The following is a 14,590-nucleotide window of genomic DNA, read 5'->3' on the forward strand; positions in this document are numbered from 1 at the left end:
CACAGATTTGTGAATTTTCTACTTTTATTTCTGTTGATTTCTAACTTCATCCCACTGTGGTTAAAGATACTTCGTATGCAGTCTGAGACTTAACTTGTATCCTGACATATGATCTGTCCTGGAAAGCTCCCATGTGCAATTGACAAGAATGCTGCTGTTGGGCTGAGTGTTCTACGTAAGTCTGTCTTATCTAGTTAGTCTTTTGTGTTAAGTACTCTATTTCCTTACTCATCTGTCTGGTTGTTCTATTGTTTTTTAACTGATTTTTTAAAAAGAATTTATTTATCAGAGAGAGAGAGTGTGTGTGTGTGCAGGAGAGTGAGAGAGACCATGAGCAAGGGGAGGATAAAGCAGACTCCCCGCTGAGCAGGGAGCCCGATCATGACCATGACCTGAGCTGAAGGCAGACACTTAACTGACTAATCCACCCAGTGCTCCACTGATAGATTTTTTTTTTTTTAAAGTAGGCTCCACACCCAGTGTGGAGCCCAGTGTGGCTTCAACTCACAACCCTGAGATCAAGACCTGAGCTGAGATCAAGAGTTGGATGCTTAACAGACTGAGCCACCTAGGTGCCCTGATGTTTATTTTCTATTAGCACTCTGAATATATTAGTCACTGCATTCTGGCCTCCAGTTTCTGATGAGAAATCTGCTAAAAATCTAATTGAGGATCCCCTGTAGGTGACAAGTCACTTCTTTCCTGCTGTTTTCAAGAGCCTCTATTTGTGGCTTCCAAAAGTCTGATGATAATGTGTCTTGCTGTTGGTCTCTGAGTTCATCTTAATGTCGTTCATCAAATTTGGGAAATTTTCAGTCATTATTTCTTCAGATATTCTCTCTGGACCTTTCTCTTTCTCTTCTTCTCAAACTCCCACAATGCATCTGTTGGCACACTTGATAGTGGACTCACAGCTCCCTCAGGCTCTGCTCACTTTTTCCCAATGTTTTTATTTCTGTTCCTCAGATCCAATCACTTCCATTGCCTTATCTTCAAGTTTGTGGATTCTTTCCTCTATCTGTTCAAATTTGCCTTGAATCTTTCTAGCGAATTTTTCATTCCCATTATCATCCTGATCAGTGCCACAATTTTTTTTCAGGTTTTCTATCACTTTATTGGTATTTCCATTTTGTTCTACATTGCTTCCCTGACTTTTTCAACTTCCTCTTGTAGTTCTCTGAGCATCTTTAGGACAGTTATTCTTAAAATGCTAGTCTTACACTAAATCTATTTTTTTAAAGGATGGTTTCTAGATTGATTAATTTTTGACTCTGAATGGGCCATACTTTTCTGTTTCTTTGTATGCCTTATGACTTTTGTTAGAAACTGCATATTAAGTCAAATAATGTAGTAGCTGTGGAAATCAGATTCTTTCCCTTCCCTGGGATTTGCTATTATTGTTTTGATTGTTGTAGGCAGTCTCTGTACCAAAAAATCAGCCTAAGGCATAAACTGAAGGCCTTTTCAGGTCTTTCCTGAACTTGTGCCTGTCCCCAAGTATGTGTAGTCCTTTTCTAATTTTCCCAAATATTCAGCTTCTTTTTGAGTGTCTTAGAGTCTAAAGTTAGGCTCTCAAAAGGGGAAAAAGAGAAAAACGAAGGGGGCAGGGAAGGGCACTGGCTTTTAAAAAATTCCCTAGGGGTCAGTCACTTCAGCTGGAGGGAGAGGGACTTAACAACAGTGGGGAAAGGTTTGACGATACAGGCTGCCTCCTCCTTCATCTGCACCTCTGATCAGAAGCAGCAATCAGTGATCCCTGATTTTAGAGGATGGGGTCTATTTTGCTCACTCTGGCTCCTATAAGCTGCCCAGAGGTTGCTTTAAGACCTGTGTACAGCTACCTGCTAGGCTGCTGGGTAGCTGCTATTGTGCTAAGAGCTCAAACTTACCGAAATTATCTTCACTCTAAGTCTATGCCTCCCCCTAGAAGTAAAAAGCTTTCAATAGACTCGAGAATTCCAAAATAGTTTATATCAGACAAAGTCTGCCAGTGCGATTATTGTATAGGTGGGGAGACAAATTCCTGGAATGTCCTGCTCCACCATCTTCCCAGAATCCTTTACCTAGGTCTTTTTAACTACTTTCTCCAAATATTTAGCTCATAGTTGGCACTTAGAAAGTAGTGGCAAATACATAAATAAGTAAACATTTAATTAGTTATCTGAATCTATTTCCTGAGTTTCAAACAGCAAGGGATACCTGCTATTAGTCATTTGGAATACCTTTTCCATCTATTCATATTCTCTGCCCATTTCTCTCCTGGATTGTTATTTTCATATCGATACATAAACGTTCTTTATGTAGTTTGGATACAAACCAAATTATGTGTGTTAAAATTATCTTCTGCGTATCTGCACCTTTTCTTTTATTTATACTTTGACGTATATACATTTTTATTTTGAAGTAGTCAAATCAATTTGGTTTTTATGTCTCTAAAAAATCCACTCTACTCCATGACATAAAGAAAATTCTCGTAAATAAAATCTAAAAGTTTCCAAGTATGCTTTTTTACATTTAGACTGTAAATCTACCAAGTATATAGTATGAGACAGATACCATGTTTTCTTTTTCTATGTCACTCTTAAACCATTTTTTTTTTTTTAAGATTTTATTTATTTATTTGACAGAGAGAGACAGCCAGCGAGAGAGGGAACACAAGCAGGGGGAGTGGGAGAGGAAGAAGCAGCCTGCCAGGAGAGCAGGGAGCCTGATGTGGGGCTCAATCCCAGGACACTGGGATCACGCCCAGAGCCAAAGGCAGACGCTTAACGACTGAGCCACCCAGGCGCCCCAAAACCACTTCTTCACTGGTATTTTATACTATGTTTATTATACATCAACTTCCAATATTCTTGCATTTATTTCTTCACTCTCTACTTTGGTTCCACTGTCCTTATTAAGCCAGGGATCTTAATCTAAAATTATAGACAAATTTAGCATGTATCTGAACATCTGTACCTTTTCTAAGAGGATATAAATTTCAGTGGAATTCTAAAATAGAGCATGCAATCCAAAAAAGATTAAGGAGTACTCTTCTAAAAGAAGTGGTTATTCAAAAAACACTAATGAGAAGCAACCTCTAATAAAAAGGGATTGAAACCTTAAGCATTTTAAAGGAGGCTATGGAATCGTACCTAGACCTTTATACATGTTAACAGAAAAGAATTTCTCCAGGATGGTTTGATTACTTACAGTCCTACTTGAAGGGAAGGAAATGAAATAAATAACCCTTTCAAAGTCTTTTACAGGCCAAAAAATCCCCATAAAATCACAGAATTTAGAGCTGGAATGAGCCCTAAACATCACCTGATATAAACTGCATTTCTGGATGAGAACACTGACAATCAAATGACTTGGCTAGGATCAGAAATCTTGTTTAATGGCAGACCTGGGAATGAAAGGTCACTGCATTCACAGTACACTGTTCCTAGTGTTATTATCACACCACTTATACTCCACAGTGGAGAGGAAGGCGTGGCAAGGGGGGCTGGAGAGGAGGCAATGAGAAGGACAGAAATGAAATAGCAGTACGACACTGCGGCAAGCACACACACAAAATATATTTAGAGCCTCATACATTTATGCATGGAGCAATGTGGAAACTATTTTTAATCTTAACTACAACTCTATCTTGGCAAAAATATGCCAACGGCCTTAAAAATGATCTTACGCTTTGCCAAGCAATCCCTCCACTCCAAAGAATTACTCTTAAGAATTCAACTGGAAAATAAAGCAATCACATTCAAACACACTTATAGTAATCTTACCTATAAAAGCAAAAGAACAAAAGTAATAAAGCAAAACAAAAAATCCCAGAATACACTTTGAAAAAAAAGTACATAAAATTACAAGGGCTTATATAAAAATTAATTTAGATTTATCAAGTAGTGTGATCATGCCTGGTTTTTTCAACTTCTATTAAATTCCTCCAGAACAACTAAATCATTGTGATCATTTCACTTGTTAAAACAAAATACAGATATACCAAAAAGTTAATAGTTCTCACTTGCCCCCCCGCCTCCATGCACATAAACATACATATCCATGAGTGTTTGGCTATTCATTACAGAAACCACTAGTATATATTTCTCTGCAAATTATTTTTCACTAAAAATACTTCAATATTGATTACGCCCCTAGTGAACAGTTCACCCTTTTCAACAGGGAAAAAATGCTCCATATATGAGCATAGAGTATGATGTACTCAACCGTTTTTTTATCCTTATTGATGGAATGGACATTCAGGTTACATTTTCTTTTCTAGTACAATGTTGCAATAAATGTCTTTGTACATTTCTCCCTGTACACAGGTGCTTTTCTTCTTACACAATACATTCTCAGAAGTGGGGCAGAAAGAGTTTATGTTTATGTATTTAGTAGTGAGATGCCCTCAGAATTTGAAATTACCAACAATGTTTCCTTTTCTCTACACCCATTCTAGCACCGGATATAAACTCTTTAATTTCTACCTACTCGATAAAGATCCCTCCAGTTTTTAAAAATCTGATGCCACCGAGCCGCATGTCTTGTTTTACCTTTGTTTTCTGTTTCTGAATCCATTTTTCCTGTGGATTTACCTAAGTACTTTATTGGTCTGTTTACAGAATCAGCCTCTATTTACCCTTTCTGCATTTTTGTTAGTTTTCTACTTCATTAATTTTAACCTACTTTTTTGCTCATTTTGTTCTTTCTTTCTCTAACTTCATAAGGGAAATACCATTCATTTTTCAGTTCTTTTAAAATAAAAGTATTGGGGTGCCTGCATAGCTCAGTCAGTTAGGTGTCTGCCTTTGGCTCAGGATGAGCCCCATGTCAGGCTCCCTGCTGAGCAGGGAGTCTGCTTCTCCCTCTTCCTACTGCTCCCCCTTTAAATAAAATATTTTAAAAAAAAAAGTATTTAAGGGTTACACATTTTGCACTAAGTACAGCCTTAGGTGTGTGTGATGGATTTGGACTGAAATATTTTTTCTTCATCACTTGCTAGATAATTCAAATTATAAATCACTTGGGAAGAAATGAAAGGCTAACATTCCTGACCAAGAACAGTTAATTTCCAAAGCACTCTGTAAATTCCCTCAGTTGCCAGAAGTTCCAACAAAGATCAAACCAATGAATCCCTTCTATTAAACCAGGCTCTCATCTTTTTGTATTCTTTATATAAGGATTCAAGATCATACCTAACATCTTAGTCTTTACCAGAGATGTCCAATTTCTGTACAGTTCTGCTTTCTATCACTGATAGTACAAAAGTGGAAAATCGACTAATTTTGTGAATGTAGGGTGGTAAATGCCAAATCAATAATAAGACAGTTCCTAACAAGCTCTTCTTAAAAACCTCTGATATTCTGTCTAGAGATTTTTTGCATCGCTCACCTGCTGCAAACCCTGAGTCCCAGACACAGGTACTTGCATGATGGTTTGACCTTGTCCACCAGGGACAGCTTGGACCATGATGGGTTGGCCAGTTGATGTGATTAATTGGCCTCCACTGACCTGTACCATTAATGGCTGCCCCTGGACCTAGAAGGAAATAAAATAAGAACAATGAAATAACATAAGACACAAAATGGTTTTTACCAAAAGATAATCACTGGAACTATTCTGCTGCCTTGGTATAGGGGGAAAAGGTAGAAGAGACACTAAGAAAATGAGTCTCAAGTCCCTATCTTCAAGTTATCTTCTTAAAAAGCACTCTAGCTTTGACTAAACGCCAAGCTGAATACTTTAAGGTCAGATATAATGAAGTATATCCAGGGTCTTTAGGAAGTCTCAACAGATATAAGGCATTTGTCATCAAATACAGGCTAAATCCATGAGAAGCACTTAATCAAAACATCCAAACTATGTGCCTTTTGAGACTAATATTCAGGAATAGTTTCTAGTGAAGGCTGGGGAGGAGGCAGTGAGAGGGGGGGCTAATGGTGGGGATGGTGGTTGAGTGCCAATTCTAAATAACCTGGAAGGAATAAATCAAACTACCCAGCAATGACTCCAGGAGGCTGGGCAGCAAGCAGCTCTGGAAGCTTATACAGAAGACCCTTTCTCCCCACAGTCTCTCAAGCATAAAGGAAATACACAACTTTGACCCTATACCTCACTCTGGGAATTCTAGTCCTGTGGTTCTTTCAAGAGCCCACTAGGAAAGGCCTAGAAATATCTTCTGGTCAGTTTTCAAGCTCTGTGGTGAATTCCTCACACTGGACCCTGCAATATCTGCATAGTTGTTTTAGTTTTAACAGAAACAGTGATAAATATGGGAATTATACACTCAAGTGTACCAAAAAAACTCCCAACTTTCAAGTTCCTTTGAGTAAATGGACTACTTTAGAAGACAGGGCATTATACGTGCTCTATGACATCTTGAATCGCAACATCAAAATACCTAGCTAATTGAATGCACTCTGGAAGCCAAAAAACCAGCCACATTAGAAATGAAATGAAATATTCAAAAGAATAGCTGCAAGTCCAAAATTTTCATTTTCAGATTCTGTCCTTGTTTTGAGGGATTATTTGTATCAGAACACAAGAATATTCACATGACTAAAATATTGATTTTTAATGCCCTTGAAAAGTGTGTTCAAATAACAGTAATTGGTTAAAAGATCAATCTTCCCTAGATGAACAGATTAGATATTAAGGCCCCCTCCTCCTCCTCACCACCACCACCACCACCAAATGCATCTGAATCTTCAGGAATATTTAAATCCTAAGTTTTATAAACTGTTCATTGAGAAATTCCACTTTACTTTTTAAAGGATTTTATAATCTGATTCTCTCATGCTTTCTCCTTTCCTTATCAAATTAAATTCCCTTTGCTACACCAATGTTTGCATATACTCCATCAGAAAGGATTGTTCTGAATATTTATTAAATGAGTAACTGAAAGAAATATTTAAAATTCTCCAAAATAATGAGACCCCTAGAGGAAAGGTCTTCATCATTTCCATAAAGTGTTCCCATTTCTTTTAAATAAAATCTACATAAGTAAGAAACACAAATTTTAAGGCCCAACTGTTCGTAATTTGCTGGCTACCCATCATCTTGAACTTCTCACTGACACACTAAATGTGTACATGATAAACCATTTGAAACTCCAAGGAGCCCATTGCGTTTACAACATATGATTACAAAGACACATGCACCAGACAAGAAGCCATACAGTTAAGAGCATGTTACATTCCCATTCCACAAGTGGTTAATGACAATACTGTTTTATGTATAAGATGAAGCAAGCATGAAAAACATGAACAAGCTGTTGAACTCTGAGATTTGAACATATTTAGGAGTACCTACAAGCTCAGCTTTTTTCAGCCTAATTTATGTTCAGAACTGACAGCATATCATCATCAGACACTACACGTGTCAAGTGTGGGGGTGGGGCTGAAGGATTAAAGTGCATGATTACCATGAGGGGCAGGTAACTGCTGGATGCTTAGCAGCACTGAAGTGAGATGCCAGGTCTACATTCTAGGTCCTACTTTGAATCATTTCCATTCAATGGAGGAAAAAAGGCAGTGCACACAAATTTTGCCAATTTCTCAGAAATAGAGCCATTTTAATCAAAATAACTTGCAGATACAGAAAAGACTTAGGTTCTACTCTTATTTTTACATAGGAATTTGCCAAAATATAACCCCAACTTAGGATTTTTAGCTTGGCCAAGCATAATGTTAGGGAACTGCTCCGGTTAAGTAAGAATTCTTAGAGTGGCTCTGATACCTAAGACTTGTAGAAAGCATATTCCACCTCTGTCCACGAAGAGGTATAGAGTAATCTTTGCAAATCTAGTAATAAAAATGGCCATGGTTTCCTCAGGAAAGGTAGTGAAAAGGCAGCAGTTAAGAGATTAACAAGATTCACTGATTAGATAAATCTTGCCAAGTACAAGGATTATTTTGCAGCTGAGTTGTCCTTTTAATAAAAATAAAGCATAATCTAACCCTAGTTTTTTTATTCCACTATTATAAATACAAATCCACGGAATTTTACTGTGCATTCTTAGTATAGAGCTTGAGCTCTAAATAGATTCTAACGCCACCTGTAAGAATTTCTTACTGTCACCTATGCCATTTCCTTCCTGGGTATTCCCAAAGAAACACAATAGCCAAATTCAATTTTAGAAAATTGATACTGGGGTGACTACATGACTAGGCATGAAACGTGAGGAGACTGGAATCTTATAAGCCTCAAACACAAGTTAACAGCATCAAAAACATGCAATTGACTTTGCCATTTCTCCTTGAGATCCTACCACAAACAGCACCAGACATGAGGACAGGAGAAATTCATGCAGTGCTTACAGAGAATCAGAGAGGGCACCACTACCTGGAGGGTCTGGACTTGCTGGCCTGAGGCGGATGCCACCTGGGCCTCAGTCTGCAACTGGACAGCAGTGACACCACCCTGCTGCTGAGAACAGGAACAGGAAGAGCTTGAAATGTGTCAGGAAGGAAATGTAGAGGTCAAGACATGAGATCACCTTACCTCTTATGGGAGAGGGAGGGAGTCTTCTTTCAACAGTCCCACCCAACAGAGGACTTTCACACTGTACAGACTCCCTACACTGAAGCTGTTTTGCTGTAGATAGCAGGATTAAAGATACTAGCCCTTTGTCCCCAGAGTGAAACTCAAAACACATTTCCATGACTCAAAAACAATAGTTGTCATCATTAACACAAATTTTTTTAATGTAATACTTCCCTCCAGAAATAAGCATTTGATCCTTTTGCTTAGAGTTATCTTAATGCTTTTTATTTCCTCAAATGAGTTCGCAACAAAGTTATCAGGTTTTTACAGCTTTGAAGCCACAACGAAGAATTTCTGGGACTTAAATGTAATCACCAGATAGGAAGAATGAAGCAGTCATTGTGAACCAAAATCATCTTCATGCTGGTCACTGCTCTCCTGGCCCAAAACTAAGATTACTTCTACTCAATTGGATTACCTTAGAAGCGATGCTTTCAGTGATTTAACCTAATTTTTATGTGCTCTAACGGTAAGTTCTGAGAGAACAAGACTTCATCCATCAGGGCCGTGGTGTGAATAGAGGGCCCTTTGTGGAATCCCCTTTCTTCAGCAGGCAGTTGAAGGAAGCTGCCAGAGACACAGCAGCTGTGGGGAAGGAAGAGCCAGTGAAGGAGTTTAAATAATTAATTTATTTTAATCAAGAGTTGCTCCTTCCTTTGATCATTAGAGAGGAACAACTTACCGTCAAAATGGCCTTTGCACTCCCTATCATCTACTTTTCTGCACTCTTGAAGCTCCCTTTTGTAAACAAAACATTCCCCAATCTTGGCCTAAGGTCAAATCGATTGAAAGGTCAAGGTCAAATCGACTGAAAAGACAAATAAATTTCTTCTACGGAGAAACACAAGTAAACTGTTACTAAAATAAAAAGCTAGGTATAGAGCATTAGAAAATGTAATCTCTGTATAAATCTAAGAAAGCAATCTATCTTATTAAGGAATAAACCCACAGAGGATTTCTTTCTAGTATGTGCTTATTCATAAGAGTGGCTAAGTATTAACCTCATGCCGAACTACAGCTTTTCAGAATAAGCACCATAACAGATCAAATCAAAGAACAGTGGATTTCTTGGATGACTATTTTGGTTTATCCACAGTGGCCACAGCCTTAGAAGATCACAAAGCTAGCTTAATCGAGAAGAGAAACAACAGAACTGAATCCAGAAAAAAACGACAACTCCAAATTTCCATCTGAGAATGGACTAGGTTTTGACTTTTAGCAAAATAAAACGGGCAGTTCAGAATCAAACCAGGTTCCCGAGAAGAGAAAATTCTCTTGGTCACATGGTCATGGACTGAATACAGAGCTCTGAACACATGGAACAGGAGAGAAACTGAAACAGATCCAATCTTCAACAAGCACTCTGGCACAAGTCGTCAGACCTATTATTCATAAGATCTGGGACCGCTAAATAATCCCCCACTTGAGTGGTGCCATTATGGGCTCCATTGCTGTGCTGTTTAAAGCAGTTTTACTTCCATACCTGCTGCTGAATCTGTCCAGCCTGCACAACAATCTGCTCTGTCGAACTATTGCTGTTTGCTGTGTACTGTTCCATGATCCCTCCAATTTAGAGTCCTGTCCGCAGTTGAGTTTCACGCAGGAGATCCTAGAAGACTGCAAAATGCACGCCTATTAGAAAGGATGGGAAAGAAACTGAGTAAGATGGTTAATAAAAGCCTCGCCAGACGATTAACGTTGATAACTTATTGCTGTGCTTTATTTGCAAGTAAACAGGCTAAGGGAACAGGAAACATTCATTTCTGACGTCATCTGTAACTAGGATTACAAGGCACGTGCATGCCAAAAATACCGTAATGCCATTTCACGTGTCTTGAAAGTGCTTTTAGTCATTTCTTACTGGCAGCCTTACCTTTCAACACTACCAGGGCAACACTTCCCACTTAGAAATACTCATGAAATTACGATATCATGTTGTTACAAGGCCTATTTAACACTAGTTTTAGGGTCTGCACGTGTATTTTAGAAGATAAGCAGTTTATTTTATAGCACATACTTGCTGCCTGCCAATACAATACCAAACGTATTACTCTAATTTGCTACACATGGTCTGCAGTATAAAACTTCACGGTTTATTATTTAGTAAGGAAATTACCCAGACTTGAAGTCAACCATTTTGCTTATCAAAATCTCCATTAAGTAGTATTAAGAAAGCTGGAGTGAAGGTTTAGGAATTTGCATTTTAATCCAAGGCAAGGAATAAGAAGTCATTAATGGCAAAAATGATGTTTATAGATTAAATAGAAGAAAAATTTTATATGACATATTAAGGCTATGATTTTCTCTAAAAAGAACTTAAGTTTCCCCCACTCTTGCATGTGAATGCCTACCTAGTATGCCTAATTATATCCTACCCCTTATTATATAATTTTAACTTGCTTTATGGCAATTTCCAAACCCATGCAAGAGTAGTGATGGGGTGGCCTACATGGCTCAGTTGGTTAAGTATCAGACTCTTGGTTTTGGCTCAGGTCGTGATCTTAGGGTCGTGAAATCAAGTCCCCCTTTGGGCTCTGTGTACAGTATGAAATCTGCTGAAGATTCTCTCTCTCCCTCGCCTTCTGCCCCTACCCCTGTTAGTACACGCTCGCTCTCTCTCTCCCTAAATAAATCTTAAAAAGATTCTCTCCCTCTGCCCCTCCCCTTGCTCATGTGTGTGCATGCAGGCTCTCAATCTCTAAAAAATAAAATCTTAAAAAAAAGAGAGTAGTGACAACATTATTAAGGAACCCCCCCAGTCATCTCCAATTCTTATTCCATGGTCAATCCTGTTTCACACATCTCATCCAGTTTCTACCCACCCCTGAAGTATTTTGAAGTAAATCCCAGACACCGTACTATTCCAAAATTCTGTGAATACTCTAGCATCTATCTCTAAAAAGGAAGGACTCTCGTTTTGTCTTTACCATCGTATCACAATATTGGCTCTGCATTATCATTTCAAACAGAAAATGAGTAAGTCCCTAAATATTATCAAATATCCAAGCCTTAGTCAAATAAACCCTTCTCGCTTAAAGACTCTCTTAAAATAAGGACACAATGAGATAAATTGGAAATGGTATTTGAGAACCTTAGATAAACTTGATTCAAAAATTTAAAATGAGGGGCACCTGAGTGGCTCAGTTGTTAAGCATCTGCCTTTGGCTCAGGGTGTGATCCCAGGGTCCTGAAATCGAGCCCCACATCGGGCTCCTCTGCTGGGAGCCTGCTTCTTCCTCTCCCACTCCCCCTTGCTTGTGTTTCCTCTCTCACTGGCTGTCTCTCTCTCTGTCAAATAAATAAATAAAATTAAAAAAAAATTTTTAAATGATAACTACCAAAGGGTAATTCACCTTGAAGTATGAGGAGGGTACAAGTACATATAAGCAAAATGTAGACAAATCTTTGTGCTCAATTTTTCTCCAGGTCTTCATAAATTCTAAAATTTGAATGATAAAGTTATGTGAGCTAAAATGAACTGCACGTTATGTCAGCAAAGAAATGCACCACTCTCCATAAATCCACATGTGGTAGATCAGATTAATCACTTGTAAACTGTCTCAATATGGTGTGAAAGAAATAAAAATATATTCTAGTGCATGTGCTAGTATTTAGGAAGAAGTATATTTAGCCCTAAAATTCACTCTGAAATGCATCAAAAAATAAGATGGATTGATGGATAAATGGATAGAGATGCCTGGTAAGTCAAGTATGGTACAGTGTTAACAGGAGACAGTAGGTGATGGGTATGCTGGTGTTTTTTGTAAAATTTTCAACTTCACTGTATGTTTGAAAATTTTTATACTAAAATATGTGTGTAGCCTATTACTCATAACCGAAATGGTATGCACAGTAAGAGTGTAAGAGCCATAAATAAGTGACAGGATGACTGTGTCATCACTCCATGCCGTTCTGTGGCCATATGGTTCTCTAACTCACTACCCTTGCTCTGATGGAATGCTCACCAAGCAACTATCTAACTATAATTTGCATTTATATACCGATATGCCAACAGAAAGCAAATATGATCAGCAACACAAATGAACTTGTTATTTCTCATTGCATACTGACAAACTGACTTTTTGATTTTTACACCATTTCTCTTCGGAACTGGTCGACTAAGTGGGCTCCTGAGAGACTCTGAGAGCAGTACAGAAAATCGGGTTTTCAGCAAGACTAAGTGGCTCTGCCAGGGAAGTAAATGGTCTTCCCTAAACTATCCTGTCTCTAACTAAAGTACAATGTATTTATGTTTATAAACTACTAAAATTATAGAACTAAGGATCATCATAACAAGAGAGCATAAGTGATTCCATTTATATGAAACCCTCAAAAAGCCATAGAAATCTAGAGACAGAAAGCAGGTCAGTGGTTCCCTGGGACTGGAAAGGCAGGGCAGTATAGGGGTGGGAAGTTGATTAGGATAGAGCATCTGGAACTTTCTGGGTGTGATGAGTATGTTTTATGTATTTTTATCGTGCTGGTGGTCACATAGGTATATGAACTTGTCTGAGTTCATCAAAATGAACAGTTGAAATGATTATCCTTTGTGTCTTAACTGTATCTCAATAAAGTTGATTTAAAAAACTGGGATCATGAAGGAATATCCTCTTTCAACACCCCCCCATTCCCCTTCCTGTGTGAGATTTTTTTCCCATGATCATTTATTTCCAGAAACTTATTTTATGAAGTACACGAGAATGAGTAATAAACAGAATGTCATGCAGATTTTCCTCTTAACTAGTTTATGCTAGTAATAAAAATGCTTCAATTTAAAAACATTTCAATTTACTGTACTTTGAAGGGTAAAAAAGGAAGTAGTTCTCAATCTAACAGCATCTCTCTCTCCCACTAATGAGGGATTCAGGTTGCAGCATGATACTGAGACTGCTAATGGTGAATATGCACCCAAGTGGCTTCATTGAAGCCACGTGCTCCCACCACCTTGAGCTTCACTTAGCAAACTGCAATACAATGTGACATTGTCTTTCTTCCAGTGCTTTTCTGTCCAAGATCTGAACAAAATTAAGTCAGCCAGATTTACGCAGTCTAGCTCTCAATCCTAACACAGTTTTTGGAAGTCTCTTCCTCAAAGAGCGAGTGTGTGTATATTCTGGCTAGCATGAAAATCCTCTTCCTCCCCACTTCAAGGTGCAGAACCCTAAACATAGCTAACTACTAGGAACCCATTCTATGTGTTCCTACACACATTTGAAAGCTAAAACTTCCAAAAACGCAACCATAAGCATGTGAAAAGCCCTTCAAAATGACTATATTTAACAATCACTACCAGGTAAAGACTGTTAACAGTGCCTTCAAATTTTTTTGACCACAAACCACTGCACACAAAACATAGAAAAATGTAACTGAAACAAAATTTTCATGAATGCTTATCCTTATGTAACATAAGATACACATTGTTATGTACTATTGTGTTATAAAAAATTAGCAGCATTACCCACTAAATTGATTTCACAACTCAACAAATGGGTCCTGATCTGTGTTTGGTAAAAGATGAGAGAACAAAGGACTGTCCAGCTTCCCTACTGAGAGACTTCCAGATTGGAGTTCTTAATTTGCTCCTTGTCTCCACTAATGAGGTATCATTTGCCAGACACCATCCTAAAGGTTTTAGAAATAAAAAAAAAAAACTCTGACGAAGATCCTAACTTCAAAGAGTCTTCAAGTTTGGTAAAGAAGTAAAAAACCTATACTGGAACCCTAAGAGAGAAACAAGGTAAAACAGTAATAGGGAGAACAGACCTTTCTTCTACCTGGGGATAGGTAAGTCAAGGAAGGCTTTAGGAAAATGCGGCACCTGACTTGGTCCAAAGTGTGAGAAGGATTTATACATGGGATGATGTGGGAGGAGGTGGAGTACTCTAAATGAAGAGACAGCGTAAAAACAAGGACAGAGAAATTTCTTGACATTCCCATGTCAAGAGAAAGCTAGAGGCCAGAACACTATCTCTTAAAATTCCAGAAAAAGAAGTTTTTCTGCAGACAGGTGGAGGCTCTAGAGACGTTTAGCCTAACAGCAACCAGACTATATTTTGTAACTGCC

General features: G+C 38.2%; 1 protein-coding gene across 14 annotated transcripts in view; it reads right to left on the bottom strand.

The window, feature by feature from the left end:
- NFYA (nuclear transcription factor Y subunit alpha) overlaps positions 1 to 14,590 on the bottom strand; it is a 30,063-nt gene that overhangs the window by 12,440 nt on the left and 3,033 nt on the right. For 4 of the 14 annotated variants that reach the window (XM_045777001.2, XM_087857143.1, XM_045777002.2 and 1 more), the window contains exons 2-4: positions 10,010 to 10,158; positions 8,323 to 8,409; positions 5,374 to 5,520 (exon numbers count right to left, since the gene is read on the bottom strand). In XM_045777001.2, coding sequence (XP_045632957.1) covers positions 5,374 to 5,520; positions 8,323 to 8,409; positions 10,010 to 10,084 — 309 coding nt within the window. In that variant the 5' untranslated portion in view covers positions 10,085 to 10,158. Of the gene's footprint in view, positions 1 to 5,373; positions 5,521 to 8,322; positions 8,410 to 10,009; positions 10,159 to 11,657; positions 11,815 to 14,590 lie in introns of all 14 variants that reach the window. The other 10 variants (XM_045777005.2, XM_045777004.2, XM_045777006.2 and 7 more) reach the window with 7 other exon arrangements.

This window comes from Ursus americanus, chromosome 29 (genome assembly GCF_024610735.1).
Source record: "Ursus americanus isolate L20-20 chromosome 29, mUrsAme1.1.p, whole genome shotgun sequence".
NCBI classification, from domain to species: domain Eukaryota; kingdom Metazoa; phylum Chordata; class Mammalia; order Carnivora; family Ursidae; genus Ursus; species Ursus americanus.